Source organism: Schistocerca americana, chromosome X (genome assembly GCF_021461395.2).
Source record: "Schistocerca americana isolate TAMUIC-IGC-003095 chromosome X, iqSchAmer2.1, whole genome shotgun sequence".
NCBI lineage: Eukaryota > Metazoa > Arthropoda > Insecta > Orthoptera > Acrididae > Schistocerca > Schistocerca americana.
In genome coordinates, this window is record NC_060130.1 from 901,634,025 (window position 1) to 901,654,825 (window position 20,801).

A 20,801-nucleotide genomic window follows, 5' to 3' on the forward strand; every position below is an offset into this window, starting at 1 on the left:
TGTAAATAATATGAAGCAAAAAAAAACTGTTCATAATAAACTACTATTTAATCTGTTATATCATTGTGATTATTTCCAAACTCTGCCACTAAGGAATTATTGTTCTTAATAACTCGTTTACAGCAAACCAGAACTATCCCCTGTGAGGCTCCAATCCAGCATGAAGAGGTCTACACAGTTAAGGTAGTTGTAAAAGATGGTAATAAAGAGGAGGGGAAGCTCGAATCTTATTGGTTCATGGGGTTTCTCACCATTTTAATGTGTTCTCATTGGGCCACAGATTTCCCACCCATTTTATATCACATGACCAGTAGTGAGTTACATCATTATCTTGAATAGTAAGTAGTCCTCTTGCCTAAGTTGTATGGGTTGGGCTGAGCAGGCATATTCCTGGATGACACTTGATCAATTCCCAGTGACTCCCCATGATGGGGGGTAGGGAGGGGATCGGAGAGTGTGGGTGACCATGAATATAAGCAACCGAAGTGTGAACCCTGACACTGGAAGTTCTTGTCAATGACAATCAGAGAAGACCATTACATGGTCCAGAAACCACACTGACAACCTACTTGGGTTAGTCGCCCCATCCATGATGAGGTCACAAGTGTCTGGCATGAGTTCAGATTATGCAAGGATGATACCTGTTTGAAAGGGTGGTTTCCCATGAAAAGATCTGCTACTGTACGGTCAGGTGGCAATTTGAACAACTGCTTCTTTCGAATGCGAGTCTAGTGCCTTAACCACTGTGCCATTAAACACAGTGTTTAGTATTAGCAATAACTTCTAAGTTATCAGTAAAGGCTAAGCTTTGAACACTGATTCATTCTCTCTCTCTCTCTCTCTCTCTCTCTCTCTCTCTCTCTCTCTCTTTCTCTAACACACAAAGTCCATTGTTTATAAGTTCTGAAGCCTTTTTTTCCTATTCTATAATAACTTTGCTTATTAGTTAAACAAGAGAGGGAGATGGGAGACCCCATCTCCTTGTCAAACAAAAGGACTCTGAGATTTTATATTCAATGTCACATTCATGAGCATCTGACAGATTAGTTACTGAGTTTTTCACTCTGTGTTCCTCTACGAAAAAAATGTCTACCTGAGCACAGAGTTATTTTCTTGAAATATATGGAATTGTTGAACATGTTGTTCATCTCAACCATATATCTTCCCTGAAGCCCCTTTGAATTCCTCAATTAAATAATTAAATGGTCTGTCTTCTTGTAGATGGTTTACCACAGTTCTACAAAATAACTGTCTTAGAAACTGCCAAGAGAGAAAACCAGTCTTTGCAGCTGTGTCAGTTTCACATTTTCGCCTTTTCTATACTATGGGGAATTGCATTTTTGCTGGGACTTTATTTTGAAAAGTTATCTTGCAGGTTCACCATAGACTCCAGGGACAAAAAAAAATGAGATTTACATCACTCGAGGAGTGTGAGTGGTGTACCTTCAAGACCCAAAGAGCATAACCCTTGGCTATGAATCAAATAGGGTGACTCGGCAATCTGACATACTGTGGCCAGAAATCCTTGGTGTGATAATGAGGGCTGTGGAAAGGAACAGACGTTGCATGGATGAGATGTGCTTGTATGAATGTGTGTATGTTTTCTATTTCAGAAGAAGGCCTTTGGGCAAAAACTAAAATTTATAGCAGTCTTTTTTGTTGTGCCTCTCTGCGACTCAACGTCTCCTGTTATGATGAATGCTTTTCATAAAATTGTTGTATTTCATTATGAGTGTTCCAAGTTTGTATCACATATAATCAGGATGTCATAGTACAATTGTGGTTAAACTGTTTACTAATGAGCAGTTGGAAGGTTATTTAACAATGGAATAGCTGTCAAATGTATAGGTTATGATGATATTAAACAAATTCCAATAAGGAATATGTACCTGAAGGATTACTTGCCACTAATATCAAATAATAATGGTGACGATCTTAGACTACATAAAGAAAGTGCAAATACAAAACACAAACAGTGAAACCTGGTGATGTGCTTACCTCCATGCTGCGTTGGTTCCAGAATTCGAGAATGTGACAGTGAAAGCTTCCTGTTGAATTCCGAAAATCCAGAAACAACACCTAAAAATTAATCACACAGAAATATGTAAAACTGAATGTATAAACAAAGCTAATTGAGCAATAACATTTGGAAATTGAATCTTAGTACTATAATAACCAATATTATTTGGAACTCAATGGTCATATAAAGGGCATTTCCACGAAACACTAGAAAAAGCAAATTTTAAAATATGTTAGCTGTGTTTATTTGCAATTTTGAATGTTCCATTTCTTAAAACAGTCTTCTTCCACGTGCTTCCGGTAATTTTATGGCAGTTTCTTCCACTGTTTCCAGTAATTTTATGGTTGTTTTATCTTTTGTTATAACTTTCATTGCCATTAAATTTGCCATGAAATGAAAAAAGTAAAGTTTAGAAATCAATTAAAATTGGAAAGCCTAACACTTTTCACTACTTTTTTCTTGTCAATGCACTATCAGTCTGTCATTTTTATAATGTATTGTTGTTTGTATCTGAGTCATTAATTGTTAAATATGTTATTTGATCCAAAGTGTCCCATCACCTATTAGTGCACATTAATATGGGGTGTGTCTGCCCTTCATCTTTATAACATCTGCTTATAACTCTGCTAGGGAATCTTTCAGTGATGTGTATGAATGTCTGTGGAGGAATGACAGTCAATTTCTCCCCAAGAACCAAAACCACAGAAGGTAGTGTTGTTAAACACTGCAGTCTGGAGAGAAGTCAATGTGCTGACTCATCCAAGAAGTGATCCATTGGCTTCAACTTAGGATTCTGGGCAGGCCAGTCCATTTCAGGAATTTTATTGTCCACAAGCCATTGCCTCACAATGCTGCTTTATGATATGATGCACTGTTATGCTGATACAATCAATCATTGTCTCTGACACAAACAGTTATCATCTCTGATAGAAACAGTCATTGCCTCTGGATTTCCCCTCTACCCTACAGAGCTCACAACACTGTCAAATATGTTAATATCCTTCCACATTTTGCAATTTCTTAACCACAATAAGCAAACACACCCTAACCACAAGAACTAGCCCATACGGTAACACCACCTCCATAATGCATCGTTGGTACTACACATGATGGCAGGTTAACACACACTTGGTACTCGGCAAACCCGAACACTTCCACTGCATTGCCAGTGTATAACAAGATTCAAGACTCTAAATCACTTGTTTCCTGCCATCCACTGTCCAGTAGTATTGCCCTTTATACCACCTCAAACATCACTTAGCATTCCCTAAACAAATGTATGGCTTATGAGGAGCTGCTCAAACAATGTACCCCATTTTTTTAACTCCCTATGCATATCCATTGTATCAGCTGAACTGCTAGCAGCACTTTGGAGCACACGAGTGATTCCTTCTGCTGGCTTCTTGTGATTTTTTTACAACCACTCTCCACAATGCTTGAAGGATCCTGTCCGGTAACACGTATTAAGGTGACATCAAATGATTAGTCCATGTCCAAAGGCAGTGAGCCATCCCGACCAACCACTCTGTGTTCCTGCTTCTCTACAGAAGACACAATACTCTCCATCTCCCTTTATACTGGTGGGTCCACCTCTCATGACATCCAGTGGTCATTCCCACTTTAGGTAGGGATGTCCAGATACTTTTCATCAGATAGTGTATTTCTATGTTAATGGTTTTAATGCTTAATCAAAAATGAGCCAAAAATGGAGCTATTAGTAAAAAAAGTGATATCACAGATGAAGAGGTGTGCGCAGCAATCTGAGAACTTAAAAACAATAAAGCAGCTGGTTTGGATCCAATCTCAGCTGAAATTCCAAAATGTCAAGATCCACTCTTAATTCACCACCTTACTAAACTGTGCAATACCTTTTTGCAAACTAGGCAAGTTCCAAAAGACTAAAGGTGTGACACCACTGTTGAACTACTGAAGAAAGAAAATCTAAGTGTAGCAGTTATCACAGAGCTGAGAGAACATAACTGGAACTCTTGCAGTTTGCTAATACACAGTAACTTAGTTTAGTTTCTATTTCTCACATACTTCAGCAATGAAGTGAATTGTACCTCATATTTTACTTGTGTATGCTAGAATGAATGCATGTTCTCACAGCGATATTCATTAATAAAATATTCTTGGGTTTCAAGCTGCGACGAGTGGTTAACTGCCCATGAGCTTTTGGCAGAGATCTCCTGTGCCATTGTCAAGTGATTGACCTTTATGTGGATGCTGCTACCGTGCTTATATATCCACGCTGTTGCCAGTGATGTCACTTGTGCTCAGTCCCACACCATCTATGGTGATGTTTTGGTGGTGCAACCATTGTGCCCACTTCAACTCCTAAATCACAGGATGCCAGGCTGTACTCAGTTACAGTCCACCATCTCTACTGTTTGTGCTGTCTCCATTGCTTCGTTTATTACACTATCCCAGAAACTGTTGGTCCGTTTAATAATAGAAGTCCAGTTGAATTTAATTCAGTGTGTTTTCAAGTGCATGTTCCACTACAGCTGATTTCTTGGGATAGCATAGGCAGAAACACCTTTAATGTTCTATGCACCAGTGTTCAACAGTGTGGACAGTCTGGCTGACATAAAGCCACCCACATCCATACAGTATATTCCAAGTTTTCTGAGGCCCACATCATCTTTCACCAGATTCTTTATTTGCAAGATCTTTGCTGGGGACCTAAAGACAGTGTTGGTTTTATGTCTCTTCAGGAGCTAGCTAATATTTCCTGTTATTGAGCCATGAAACGATAAAAATGCAATCTGAGATGTGAGATGTGGGCTGGGTGCACACAGTGCAAATTGTAACTCGTATTGGCAAGAATGATGCCTGCTGCCTGAGTTCAGAGGCCATGTTTGGTTCCTACAGGCAGTTGGCTGATGGGGTGAAGAGGTCTAACCTTGCTATCATCCCCAGAATGGACTGCAGTTCACTGGCTTGGAGCCGAGTGGAAGACTTAAATGCTCAGACAATTTTGTGATAATATTGTATGTGGATTTCTTGACCTCAGCTATCAGGTGTAGAAACGTAGACCCCCCCTTAATGGGTCAGCCATGCCTGACATGCAGGACGCAGCTACCAAAGAGATGGAGTAAGTGCTGCGTGCATATGTAAAGTTTTTACGATAGAGAAATCCCTCCACAGGCCCAATAAGATGAGTTCTGAGTCCAGAAATGGTAGCACTCATCATTGCAGATCAGAGAACGTTAATAAAGTATTAGTTAACTGCAAAAGCATCCATGGGAAGGTTCCCAAACTAGTCTCACTCATAAATGGTAACCCTGCCCACACAATACTCAGGACAGAATGTTGGCTGAAACCAGACATCAACAACAATGAAATTCTAAATTAGGACTGAAATGTGTATTGCAAAGACAGGCTGAACACTGGTAGTGGATACACATTTATAGCAATAAAAAAATATGATAGTAACTAGTGGGTTTAGTTCAGATATGGGTAAAGACAAATGTTTAAGGTGGATCAGTCACAGGGGGAAACTAGGAAAATATTTAGTGTATTTCCTGTCGTGTTATAGTTTGATGTGGAGATTTCAACTTACCAACTATAGACTAGGAGACTCAAGTGATCAGGACAGGTACTAGGGACAGAGAATCGTGTGAATTTGTTCTAAATGCCATATCTGAAAATTACCTCAAGCAGTTAATCAGAGAACTGAATCATGAAGGTAACATCTTGGACATGCTGCTGATAAACAGACCTGAACTTTTCAACTCATTCAGCATAGAACAGAGAATCAGTGATCATAAGACTGCTATAGCTGACAATGCTGAGCATTAATGGATAAAGTTCAAGAGCGTTGTACAATACACTTTAGACAGGCATGTGATGAGCAAAATTGTGAGGAATGGAGGAGACCCACCATGTTAGAAAGCTGCTATAAAAGCAGAGAGAGTTTCATTGTGAATTTAAACATAGCCAAAGCCTCACTGACAAACAAAACTTAATAAAGCCAAAATTAGTATAAGGAGGGCCATGTGCGAAGAGTTCAATTTATTTGAAAGTAAAATTCAATCTACAAACTTGACAGAAAATCCTTTTGTTTTGGCCTTGTGTTAAATCAGTAAATGGATAGCAGCCACATGTCCTGATACTCTGTGACCATAATGGCACTGAATCAGAGGATACACAGAAAATGCCAAAATACTAATCATCCTTTTCCAACACTGTTTCACAGAGAAAGGTTGCACTGTAGTTTCTCCTTTAAATTGTTGCAAAAATGACAGGTACTGAAGTAAGTGACCAAGGAATAGAAAAGCAACTGAAATCACTCAACAGAGGGAAGGCCTTTGGACCTGATGGGATACTATTTTGGTTCTACATAGAGTATGTGAAAGAACTTGCTCCTATTCTAACAGCAGTGTACCGTAAGTCTCTTGAGGAGCAAAGCATTCCTAATGTTGTAAAAAAGCACAAGTCATCCCCATTTTCAAGAGGGGACACCAAACACACACTAAACTTATAGGCTTATACTCCTGACACTGATCTGTTGTAGATTAGTAAAACATGTTTTATGTTCATGCATTATGACATTTCAGGAGACAAAAAATCTCTGTAGGAATGAAAATGGGTTCTGAAAACAACAATCATGTAAAACGCAGCTTTCTCTGTTTGTCCACGACATCCTGAAAGCAACAGATAAAAGCATCCAGGTAGATTCAGTGTTCCTTCACGTCTGGAAGGTGTTCAATACAGTGCTGCACTGCCATCTAATGAACAAAATTTGAGTGTATGGAATATCAAGCCAGCTGTGCAATCTGATTCAAGAGTTTCTAGCAAACAAAACACAGCATGTCATTCTGAATGGAGAGAAGTCTTCAGATATAAATGTAACTTCACAAGTTCTCCAAGGGAATGTTATAGGACCACTACTTTTCACAATGCATACACTGAAGAGCCAAAACATTATTACCACCTGCTTAAAAGCTTGTTTGTCCGTCTTTGGAATGAAACACATCACTGATTCTGTGTATCAGGTATCCAACACTTCGTCAGTAGTTTTGTGGAAGTACGTGGCATTAGATGTCTACACACTGCTCGTGTAATTCGCGTGAATAATGGGCTGCTGATTTGCGTATGTGGTGATGGCGCCCGATAGCGCCCCAGATAAGTTCAATATGATTTACATCAGGTGAATTTGGTTGCCAAGATTTTAATATGGGTTCATCACAATGCTCCTCAAACCACCGTAGCACAGTTCTGGCTACAGGGCATGGATAATTGTAATGCTGAAAGACGACATCACCATCGGGGAAGACAACAAACATAAAGGGATGCAGGTAGTTCACAACTGCCAACATGTCTTCGAATACTACCACAGGTCTCATACAAATGCAGGAGAATGTCTCCCATAGCATAATACTTCTCCTACCAGACTGTGTCCGTGGTGCGCTGCATGCTTCGAGCTGCGATTCTGTTTTTGTGGAGATGACCATCGACCTAGTGTATCAAAAATTTGATTCACCTGAAGAGCCGAACATTTCCATCAATCAACGGTTGAATCTCAATGGTCCCATGCCCACTGTTGTAATTAATGACGATGCTGGGTCAACATGTGAAAACAGAGGGGTGGTCTGCTGCGAAGCTCCATGTTCAACAATGAACAATGAACGGTGTGCTCCGAAACACTTGTGTGTGCACCAGCATTGTGCTCTTTCAGCAGAGATGACACAGATCACCATCTACCCCACTTTACAGGGCCAACAAGGCTCCAAACCCCACGTTCTGTGAAGAGTCATGAGGGTCCCCACCATTTAGCACCTACTGGTCATTTCACTGTTCTCCTACCTCTTTCCATAGGTGTTCACGACAGTAACACGCGAGAATTCAACCAGCTTCGCCGTTTATGAAATATTCGATCACAGGCTCTGCACATTAATAATCTGCCCTTTGTCAAAGTTGCTTATCTCAATGGATTTCCCTGTTTGCAGCTCATATCACTGCTAGGGTGATTCCCTGTCCATGTCTGCTCTGCTTACTTTTGTTACCGCCTCACGTGCCTGCAACCACACCAGGCAGCATCCAATGTTGCGATGGGCAGTGGTTATAATTTTTTGTCTTATCAGTGTATAAATAACCTAAAAGATAATGTCGGAAGTTTTCCATGAGGCTTTTTGCAGATGATGCTACTGTATACAGGGAAGTCACAATGTCAGAAAATTGTAGCAAAATGCAGGAAGACCTGCAGAGGATCAATGCTTGATGCAGGGAGTGGCAATTGATCCTCGACATAAACAAACGTAACGTACTGCGAATAGACAGACAGAAAGGTCCTTTATTGTATGAATACACAATTGCAGAACAGTCAATGGAAGCAGTTCTTTCAAAAAATATCTAGTAGTATGCATAAGGAGCGATTTGTAGTGCAATGACTACATAAAATTAATTGCATGTATGGCATTCATCAGACTAAGATTCAGTGGAAGAATCCTCAGGAAATGTAGTCCATCAGCAAAGGAATTAGCTAACAAAACACTCGTTCCACCAATACCTGAATGTTCCTCAGCAATCTGGGATCCATACCAGATAAGATTGATAGACGAAACAGAGAAGATCCGATCCAAACAAAAAACAGCACATTTTGATACAGGTTCATTTAGTAAGCCGATAGTGTCGTGGAGATGCTCAGCCTACTCTGATGGCAGACGCTGCAAGAGAGGTGTATGTTAAAGTTCTGAGAGAGTAAATTCCTAGAAGAGTCAACCAATATATTGCATCCTCCTACACATATCTCACACAAAGACAGAGAAGATAAAATCAGAGACATTAGAGCCCACACGGAGGCTTACCAGCAATTGTTCTTCCCACGAACCATCCGCAACTGGAAAAGGAAAAGTGGGAAGTGGCACTGGTACACAAAGTACCCTCTGCTACACACTGTAAGGTGGCTTGTGGAGTAAATATGTACATGTAGAATGTACATATTGGTGAGATATCACATTTCTCTCACAACCAAGCGAAGTCTTTTGCCCTGTTCTTCTAGAAAAGGATACAAGAAGCAGCAGACTGTCAACTATGAGAACAACAGGCTGGCTTTCAAAGTTGGAGATCCTGCTCTGAACATACATTTGTTCTGCAAAATATAACTGAACAGTGCACAAAATTCAACTGTGCACTGCACACAAATTTCATCAGTTTTTGAAAAGCATTTGACAGAATCCTTGCAGAATATTGTAGGCCTAAAAGGAATTCCTTACCATCTCATTGAGGTTTTCAGAACCCTGTATCTATAGATTCGAGTTCCTGTATGAGAACAAAAGATGAGAACACCCTTTTCTTTACTATTCTGACAGGCATCACTCAAGTATGCATTTCGTCACCATTCCTTCTCATATTAGTTATAGATTTCATAATGAGAAGAACTATGGACAACTCTAACATGAGCATATGTCTGAATGAGCAATCTACACTAAAAGGTAAGTGTACAAAAATTTTGTGGACAAAGTTCCGGAATTGTTTGTGTACAACACCTAGTTGTCTCCTCTCGTTCCACTCACAAATACGAGTAAAAAACAACTGTCTACATACCTCTGTATGGGCCCTAATTTCTCTAATGGTTGTGGTCCTTGAGGCAAAATGTACGTTGAAGACAGCACAATCGTTCTGCAGTCAGCTTCAAATGCTGGTTCTCTAAATTTTTTCAATAGTGTGCCACAAAATGTACGTCTCCCCTCCAGAGACTCCCATTTGAATTCACGAAGAATCTTCGTAATACTCATATGTTGATCAAGCCTACCATAACAAATCTAGGGGAATGCCTCTGAATTGCTTTGATGTCTTATTATAAACCCAACTGGTGGGGATCTCAAACACTCGAGCAGTATTCAACAATGGGTTGCACTACTGTTCTATATGTGGTCTCTTTTACAGATGAGCTACACTTTCCTAAAATACTCCCAATAGATCAAAGTCTACCGTTTGCCTTAGTGATACACCACTGATACTGCATTTATATATTACAGGATTGTTTTTCCAGCTCATCTGAATTAACTTAAGTTTTTCTACATTTACAGCAAGCTGCCATTCATCACACTAACTGGGTATTTTCTCCAAGAAGCCCACACAGCAATCAGATTTTTGAATTTTTTTTATGTTTATGGTATGTGAAGTCCAGAACTCATATGTTGATCGTCCACAGCAAACCGATGCAACTCTCAAAAATTTTCGAGAAAATCCATTTTTAATTTTCCAAGTACCTTTAATATCCTAAACTAAGGTCGAATTTTGTACAGGTAGTGTAGCTCTGTTGTAGAGAGCTCATCTTAAATGAGAGCAGCCTGGGTTCGACTGTCACACGAACCAAATTTTTAAACAAAGGTGCAGGCCCTACTACGAGCATCTCCCTGAAGCATAAAATACATTAAGATGAAAAAAAGAAAATGGTAATGCTAGAGATTGGTAAGCTGCTTAGAGTCACATTTTGGTTTTTTTCCCAGTTTGAATACCTACAGCATTTAAATATAAAAGTCGTTAATATTATGCTAGTTAACACACACACAACTGTCATTTTTTATGAAAAATGAACATCATCTTTTTCTTAATTATATATCACACACAAAAAGCCAATTTTCATTCCAAATATAATTTTTTTTTATAAAATTTGCATTGGTCATGTATCGAACCCAGGCCAACAACTCACCAAGCGAGCATCCTACCACAAAGCCACACTGCCTGTCAAAATATCGAGATTAATTTAGTGTACTAAAGGTGCTCAGAAAACTTCAAAGTCAATCTTTTTGAGAGTGGCATCAAACAACTTTGGGATATCAACATTCGAGTCTTGAACTTCACATACCATAAACATAAAATAAAATACAACTGCCGTTTCATCACCTTGAAGTCATTTTTGTATCCTTCAGCAGTCGGTCAACCTTTCCATACAAAACACTATCATCAGCAAACAGCCACAGATTGCTGCTAATCCTGTCCATCAGATCATTTATGTATATAGTGAATAAGAGCTGTCCTATCACACTTCCCTGGGGCACTTCTGCGGACCTTCATTAACAATCTGCACTGAGGCACCATGTCAAATATTTTCCGGATGTCTGGGAATATGGAATCTGCCTGTTGCTGCCTTTGCACTGGGGGATGACATGCATGAAGGCATTGGCCTGGCACCACGTCAACTGGCCTACCATTAATGCCAAAATTGAATGTGTGTGCCACTCCTGTCATGCCTGCTCCCTCAATCAGGCGACTCCTGCTCACGTTTCCCACCATGTCCCCAGCCCCACCACCCATGGCAGAGGGTCTACATTGATTTTGCTGGGCCATTTAAGGGAACTATGTGGCAGCTTGGGGACATGCTCTCTAACTTCTCATATGTGAAACGAATGTCACCATCCATGCCCTCGAGAGGATTTTCGCCAGGTGACTTGCCACCTGGTGTCGACTAGAGCTCCCAACTGACAACTGCACAGCTTCTTCCACACATTCAAAACTCAGATGCTGATCACTTTACAAATGTCATGTGCCAAGGATGCCCTGCACAGATCCCTCAAAATGTACAAAGTGCACCACAGTCAACAGGTTCAAGGCCAGATGAATATTGCATCAACTTTGCACCCTTTTAGAATTCCAGCATCCCAAGCACTGTGCCCAGCCTGCATACAGGCTTGCCTGTGCATGGGGCACTTGTAACTGGGCACGCACACTCAGCTGGTATCCAGGGTGCATCTATGGGGTTTTCGCAGGCTACAGGGACACTCAGTTGTTTGATGTTGCATACAGGCACATCCAATGACCCACCTCTGCAACAAGTTCCTGCTTAGACTAGTTGCAACTGGCATTCCCAAACTCTGCCTCTGCTCCCCAGATAGGACACTACAGCTGTCACCAGCGAAGCCTCTTGGTCTTGCCTCATGAGCCAGTACAACCTCTACCCTGCAACTCCGCTTGTCAGCAGGACAGCGAGGGGATCACAGTTTCAGAGTCTGTGGAGACAGACCCATTTTCTCTGACCCTACCTTCCCTCACTCAGGTTGTACCAGTGCAGCTTGCTGCCTCTGATGCATTGCCATCTTCACTGTCTCCAGGTTGTACTGGTGCAGCTTGTTACCTCCGGTGCACTGCCCCCGCAGTTCGCGGCTAGGTCGCTTGAGAAGGCCAACCCTAAGCCCATGGTTCTGTTGGTGTAGAGTGCTGTTACTCCGCCCAACTTCCCCCCCCCCCCCCCTCCCCCCAATCCCTTCCCCACCCCACCAACACTGAAAGGAGCTGGAACATTTTCAGACCTAAGTGCCAATTTCAGGGGGAAGGGACCTAATATCCTCGCTGCTGTCCTATATCGATAGTGACTCAGAGGCATTACTGCTTGTGATTGACAGGTGTCCCCACCAAAGGCATGTGCAGCATTTCATATGGGCCCCATCACTCACAGCAAAAGGGCTATGCAAGGAGCTGCAATTCAGTCTCGTAAAGTAGTCGAATACCAACCCTGCTCTCAACATTAATTTTCTGGCTATTTTTACTGGTATTTATTGAGTTCTCAGCTCACAATGAACTTGGCTGTGTTTAGCGATTACTCATTTGCATTGGGAACTGATGCAAAACTGATCTTGGCATTTACTGAAATATCCTTTTTATTGTAGATATCTTTAGTCAAATGACACACCACTTCCAGTACTCCACTCCTGAATTATAAGCATTTTTTATCTATTTCAAAGTGGTTCTCAAACCTCTCCATTCAACTTTCTAGTAACCTATATCAACACTGAAAATGTATGAAAAGATTCCATAAAATAATCAGAAATAAAAATGACAAGAAGTCAAAGAACAGAATCTGAGGGTTTTTGAGAGTCAGGATAGCATGCAAGGAGGTATCAGAGTGGCTATGAAGTTGAATGAGGTTTTTACTTTTTACTAGATTTATAATGCAGCCTCATTTGCAGATTTTTTGAAGATAGGGAAGGTGTCATTGTTAATAATTGACATTTGTAGTAGAGTCAGTACACTGTATTTGTCACACACTTATGTCAAATGGAAACAGTGAACTATGCACACAAACCCTAAAACATAAACGTAACACAATTCAGAAGGCAAACTTCCATGGCCGGTATCTGCAATATTGCTGATATTTGTATTATGGGCATTAGGCCATTGTTCAAGGCATAATTCTCTGCGTAATGTGCTGTCTTCCAACGCTGGACACATCATCGGAGGCTTTAACAACTCAGAAAGCCAAACTGTTTACATGCATCCACACAAGAGTTTGTTTGTGATGTCATCAGACTCCTGCCTAAGATCACAGAGTCATGCCAATGTATGCAATGGATTTGTGGGGAAGAGCTGGCACAGTTTGTTTTATTAAACGCTAATTCCCACACCATGTCTAATTTCAATCCTCCTCCTCCTCTTCTGTTGAAATTGTTTTTGTGATTTGATATTTCTATGGCCTCTGCACATCCTAGGAGAGTAATTATTATATCTTGTAAAACAACAGTATCTGAGAAATCAATTTCATGGCTTCCCTGCCCTAGTGCACGATCTATTACTGCTGATTTATCTGCCTTGCCTTGGACCACATTTTAATGCTCATGAAACAAATATCAACAGTTTTTAGGCAGAATCTCAAACCACATGCACGTTTCTCAACCACTCCTGAAGTATTTCTAAATGATGAGTACATCAGGAAACTTAGTTCTGTCTGGGTATAAGTGTGATGAACATGCCATTTGTAAGTGAGAGCGGGTCTGATCAGTGCCAGATGTCCTCTGCGAATGCTTCAGCACCCACCACTAGGCACGATATTAAAACACTGGTGAGTAGAGACCTTGGTTTTACCACATAGATCATGAAGTTGTTATAAGCATCTATACCACATAGATGCAACCTCCATGTTAGCTACATGCTATTACGGTATATGGATGTTGAGGTGAAACACATCTTAACTGGCAAACTCAGTGCACTTATCTTCCCTGAGTCACATTAGGCTTCCTCAGACACACACAGGACTACCTACCTGAGCTGATATACATTTCCACAGTTATCTGGGGGATCAAGATGGTTCTTACACAGCTTTTTTCTTCTACTCCCAACAGGATGAGTTGATTCTTGGTAAATACAAACACCCAACTCAACAAGGTAATTTCCTAAGCATATATTGGATAAAACAAGGATCCGTTATAAGTACCAAGACAAATGGATTCAAATTGTGAGTTCTTTTTTTTTCTTTTCTTTTTCTCATCAGAAAAACACAGGTGGGACCATTAATGAGTTGTCAGTATCCTATTCACACTGGTTTTTGTGAGAATTACAACCACTCTGAAGGATCTATATGAATGAAATAAAGTGCATACCACAGATTAGGTAACAGAGTCTTTAAAATTTGCAGCGAGGAATCAAACAAAGGCTAGATATGTTCCTGAGAAATCAGCCTTCACACTGTTTTATATGAGTTTACACAGCATCACCACTGGTTGCTGGAGGACTATGCTGAAAGTACCGGGTGATCAAAAAGTCGGTATAAATTTGAAAACTTAATAAACCATGGAATAATGTAGATAGACAGGTAAAAATTGACACACATGCTTGGAATGACATGGGGTTTTATTAGGAAAAAAAAAAAAGAAAAAAATCATCTACTGTTATCGGGCCTTTTTTCTTCGAGGAAATGCGTGATTCTGGTTTTGTAACTGCTACCATGACGGGTGAGAGGTACGCCGATATGTTACAGAATCGCATCATCCCCAGCCTGGCTGATAAACACCTGTTGGAACGTACGATGTTTATGCAGGATGGCGCTCCACCCCATATTGCTAGACGCGTGAAAGATCTCTTGCGCGCGTCGTTTGGTGATGATCATGTGCTCAGCCGCCACTTTCGTCATGCTTGGCCTCCCAGGTCCCCAGACCTCAGTCCGGGCAATTATTGGCTTTGGGGTTACCTGAAGTCGCAAGTGTATTGTGATCAACCGACATCTCTAAGGATGCTGAAAGACAACATCCAACATCAAAGCCTCACCATAACTCCGGACATGCTTTACAGTACTGTTCACAACATTATTCCTCGACTACAGCTATTGTTGAGGAATGATGGTGGACATATTGAGCATTTCCTGTAAAGAACACCATCTTTGCTTTGTCTTACTTTGTTATGCTAATTATTGCTACTCTGATCAGATGAAGCGCCATCTGTAGGACATTTTTTTAACTTTTGTATTTTTTTTTTTGTTCTAGTAAAACCCCATGTCATTCCAAGCATGTGTGTCAATTTGTACCTCTCTATCTACATTATTCCGTCATTTATTCAGTTTTCAAATTTATACTGACTTTTTGATCACCCGGTATTATTGACCAACCACATCCCCAACATTTTCGATGCCTGCATCTGAAGAAAATATGTAGGCACAGAAAACAGTGGTACCAGTATTACTTAGAATATTTCAACGAAAGTTTGAACATTTTATGCCTCCATCTGGAACAGAGCTGTCCAAAAGAGAGGCTGTACCTAAGAGTTACAAAGCCTCCATGATGCAGCATTCTGTGATAGGAGTCAAGATCACTGATTGTATCCCATAGAGCTCCATGACATCACACATACTGTTTGCCTATTATGGCACAAACTGGCACATAACTTTGATTCCTGTAATGTCTAAATACATACGGGAGTGTCGAAGTAGGGTAGGACAAAGTGGCACCCCTTCAAAGTACTACATTTTGCAATGGCGAATGTTAGCAATGACATTCATTTGTCCATTACAGTTTGAAGTATTTTTGATTTCTAGACAATGAAATCTAACACAATGGTATGCATGTCCACAACAGACAGTGCTGAACCATCAACAAAGACAGATTCACATTTGTTGCTGTGCTCTAGTATCAACCCAAAGTAACTGGACAAAGTTGTAATGTGCATTACTGACATGTGGACAAGACAGGAATCATTCCATGTTGTAGCCACACGGCGTTGTCCATTACTCACTTATCACAGTCTGTTGCTTCCACACAGATTACTGTTGTAGCAGCATGCCATATGAGCCAAAATGTAACAATGTGACATATGCACAAGATGTGGACAGACGATTCTGCCCCAATCAAACTCACTCACACATTAATATTGTGCCATCCCATGTCAATGAGTCACATTGGCACACTGTTCTACACATAATCTAAGTTTATATTCATCTGGGCCACTCTTTTTGGGCGTGGTAATTTGCATGAAAGGGTAAAGCACAAAAGTGAATACAGAAAACAATAAGTTGTCTAAAACGAGTTAAGATGCGACTGAATGTAATACTGTCTGTGAACAATGTGATATCTAGAGTAGTGACGGCAAATTCTGAATGGGGAGATGAGTAGCACATATCCCTTTGTAGCAAAATTGCACAAAATTCTTAATTCAAGATATCGGGTCATATCATTCAAGGGCGTAACAATGTAGGCTCCTGTCAAACTACATATAGTATGGGAGCAAGGTGCCGTTTCTCAAGTGCTAAATATAACAAATTGATGACCATTAACCCCGAAAATACCTCACATTCATTCTGACATTCAATTCAGCAGTTTTGGCTGAACATATTAAGCCTTGATTTATCTGCTTACGGGTTGGTTCACACATCCCAAATCATCTCCAGAGCTTCAAATGCCAAAAGAATTAGCGATACCACACTTGTTTGCGAGGGTCTTGCTACTTGATTTATCGAAGTAGCACAGGTCGGGCAAAGGATAACTGTCACCAGAAGTATATTATCTTTTCAAGCTAACATTCAGCTACTAGCAAGGATTCTGGTTTATAATAAAGACAAAAAGATCCAAGAAATAGAGAAGAGTAAATGTGTACACCAGCCCGAGGCTAGAAAAATGTGCCAATTCATGTAGCTATTAATTTTTGTTATATCTGTTGTCTTTGCAGTGAGAAATATCATAGCAAAAATTGTGTATTCGGAGACATAGATGGTGCATTTATGGACTCAACATGCTCTTGTATGCGTGTGTGTCATGCAGTTCTTTCAAGCGAGAGAACATCTACCACTAAACCTGCCATCTTTCCGTGTCAAAAATTGAGAGAGAACAATTATGACCAAAGTAATAATCATACCTGAAACATACTCACTACAGTTAGTGATACCTTAGAAACACAACCAAGACACTCCCCATAGAGCAAATAAGGAACCAAGAAGCACATACCAAGTAATATGGCAAACAAGTCACCAGATAAAATGGTGTACATTTCATCTGAAGGGTCTGATGAAGGCCCAATCTTAGAAGACATGGAATATAAAGTATATTACAAGGAACCTCTAGCCCCACAATCAGGCCACTGTTGGTTGTGAGTTTTTAATGTTGGCTGAAAGGCAAATGAAAAGAAAAACCGATACAGTAACCTGGCTCCAATACTACAGTGTTTAACATATATGCCCCATGGTGCTTGTAGAACAAAGAAAGATTATTAGGAAAGGAGTCTGCACAAGACCAGTTTTTAAGAGTTCTTGTGCTAATGATACATACATTCCATAGAAAGGACATCATCAGACAAGAGAGAGCTTATCGTGAAGTGGGAATCCTTGTGAAAAATAAATACCACTCAAGCCAGTAATGGATGAATGTCAAAAGAAATTTTGACCGAATCACAAACGGTTGCACACAAAAAAAAAAAAAAAAAAAAAAAACGTCTAAATATGAATATTAGCAATAAATAATCATCTTGTGCTGATGCAGTACTTCTTATGTCCACGATTGCTATGAAAATAGAACGAGGAATTCTGCCTTATGCAAGACACCTTTTCAGTTTTGTTGTACCCAGACACATTTCAGCACTTTTTGTGCTAAATAAAATAACCCACTGAAGATAGTGCAAAAAGTGCTGAACCATGTCTGTGTAAAACGAAACTGAAAAAGTGTCTTGCATAAGGCAGAATTCCTTGTCCTATTAGCAGTAAGCATTTTAACTTAGAGAGGTACAGTGCAAACCGCTTTTGTGACTCCACAAAGAAGTCATACACATTGAGAAACTGATTTCATGCTAAATGGCTGCAAATTGTGGCTATAAAACGATGCTGTCATATACATCAGTAAGCAAACAGCACCAAAAAAAAGGGCCCTCTCATATCAAACAAAGTAGAGTTCCAGTCCGGGGAGACTTCCAGCCAGAAGCCTTGGATGACAAACAGTCCACAGCAGATAGTAAGGGAGTGAAAATTATACTGAATTAACTTTGCAAACTAAGGACTTGCAAAGTATGCCTGTATGTACCTCTGGACTAGGGTTATTGGTTTCCACCATACATTTATCTGCATGTATCTATGTCTGCACATCACTTTCAATGTGACGAGGACTTCAAACTAAAGGTTCTATTAGAGCGATGATCAGGCACTTCCATGGTTTGTGGTCTGCAGTACCATACGTTATTGTGTATACCCAAATCTTAATGAAGTTATAAGCCGAAGTGGCCATTTGTTCTGGTTACTGACTGGAGAATCTAGTAAGCTTCATTTATGCCTTACACATACAATATTGTAACCTAGTGTCTGTCCTCTTCTGCATTTTCATTTCAAAGATGAAGAAGCAATAAAAAGCAGGCCAGTGAACCAACTCAGAGTCTCATTTCCTTGTCATCACTGCATCTATCTCCTTAGCCTAACATCCAAGTCATACCATGCTGTCTCTAACCACAGAAACCAGAAAAACCTCAGGTTGAACCCATCATCATCTCAGTCCTAGACACAGCCACTCACGTACCATGACGCCTATCACCTCAAATCCCGCATCAACTAAGTAAGTACGTTATGGTCCATGTCAGGTTACCACACACAAACTGGTGCCAGGTGTTGGGTCCAGCCTTTGATACCTGGCTTACTACCTTTACTAAGAAGTAAGGTGCCTTAGAGCATGAAAGATAGAATTTTTTCTAAGGAGAACTAGCAAACCCCGTCTTAGAATGAATCGGCTTGAGCTTTCGAGGTACATCAGGTACAATGAACAGGTAGATCAGTCCTTTCCAGCACACAGCAGGAGCAAAACAAGAAGAAGTCAGGAGGTTGTCCACCGTCCTGTGTTGGAAAATTACAATAAAGCAGCGAGCACACCACTGGAGTAAACAACAGAGAATGGCTTTGCAGCTGTTATGAAAACTAAGGCTGGGACTGCCATCATCTGCATCAGCAGCGTGTGCGTATTGACCACACCAAATTCCAGCATTATGCCAATGCAGCACTGTTGAATTGACTGACGGTGAGTGAATCACAACATAGTCTACAGCTCTCACAGCCATAGACTATCCTTTCTCAGAAAGGATAAAAAACCACCTAATATGGATGTGGAAGTTAGTGAGGGCCCTGTTCACTATATAGTCTTGTATGATGAAATTAGAGAATTCATAGGCAATTGTGACCAAGTCACAGTGTGCTATTGAAATTAGGATTGCGGGTGCAGTTCAAAGAAAACCACTTGTATGCAATTTGACAACAAGTTGGGTAAATGTGAAGGGTATTTTGTTGGAGAACTATGAGTCAAAATGGACTTTGGATTATCCTGCACGTCTATCATTCTCTGGTACGCAGACCAGGGCCGAAAATACGACCAAATGGGCATGTTGTGTTGACACATTGCAGGACCAATTTTGAGAAGCCATCCTGGAAATAATGGGAAATCTGACATTCTGGGCAGCCCAGTGCTAATTGGGAAAGTGGCACGAGCAGTATTTATATGATGAATTGAAGATGAGAGGACTGAAACAGTCATGAGAGCAAGCACAGAAGATTTAATGTTAGCCCAAGCAGTGGATCTAGCATTAACGAAAAAAGCATCCATCGCCTCTTGTAAAGAAAAGTTTGGTGAATCCAGTCTATGAGAGATTACTGTTTTAGATGTATGAGAGGAAGTCATTGTGCAAGGAACTGCACTATAGACAGATGCATCAGGATAAGAGACGCCATGTGGCCGAGTTGCACTGGAGTAGGGAAATGGACACCCCATCCACCATCACCCTTGATAAAGATAGAGGAAACACATACAGAGGTCATAAGGAATATAAGGAGAAGAATAAGGAGTATTATCAATGTGCTCAAAACCCCAAGTAATTCAGGGCAGGAGACAAGATGTTTTTCATGTTTTAAGGATGCTTGGACCAAATGTAGTCATTCAATTAACAAATAAAAAGTTCATAACAGTATAGGTGTACAGATTAAAGGAGCTCATTTAACTTTAGACATGTGAGGTTGTGATAAAAGTTGAGTTGATGTATTCTGAAATATAAAGCAGCAAGAAAAGGCTAAATTCTATGTCAAAACTGATTAATGACTTGTGTATAGGAATTCTTAAAGTACAGTGGAGGGAGACGAAGTGATCATCATCAGAGACATGAAGAGCCCCAGTCACTTTGCCACTATTAGTCTAACCCTGGCAGCAGTAGCACGCAGGAGGGATAGGATAGCATATGAATGAATTAGAAAATAAGTTTGGATTATACAAAATGGTAGCAGAGACTGAGAGACTCAACTGGAAAACACGCATTTCCATCTATACGTTGGTAACCACCACCACATTCGTAACCAAAGGAGTGATGCTTAGATATCTCACGTGCAGCATCCAATGCACGAAGTGAAAAGAAGAGAAGTGTTATGACCATGTGCACGGAATTGCAATCCGGCTCACAGGAAATTCTGGGAGTGCAGATGAAGGATGGAGAAGATGTGATTGCTTATAGTATGCACTTGTGTCACAGGGATGTATTAATTGTATTAATGGAAAATCTGCTATGCCTTGTCTGTGTTTTACACTTACTAATGTTACAAACTGGTGTCTCTGGTCTTCTGCAT

General features: G+C 40.4%; 1 protein-coding gene across 2 annotated transcripts in view; it reads right to left on the reverse strand.

Moving 5' to 3' along the window:
• LOC124555034 (cyclin-dependent kinase 17-like) overlaps positions 1–20,801 on the reverse strand; it is a 204,598-nt gene that overhangs the window by 131,950 nt on the left and 51,847 nt on the right. For both annotated transcript variants that reach the window (XM_047128796.1, XM_047128797.1), the window contains one exon: positions 1,999–2,079. In XM_047128796.1, the coding sequence (XP_046984752.1) occupies positions 1,999–2,079 (81 nt within the window). The remainder of the gene's footprint in view (positions 1–1,998; positions 2,080–20,801) is intronic.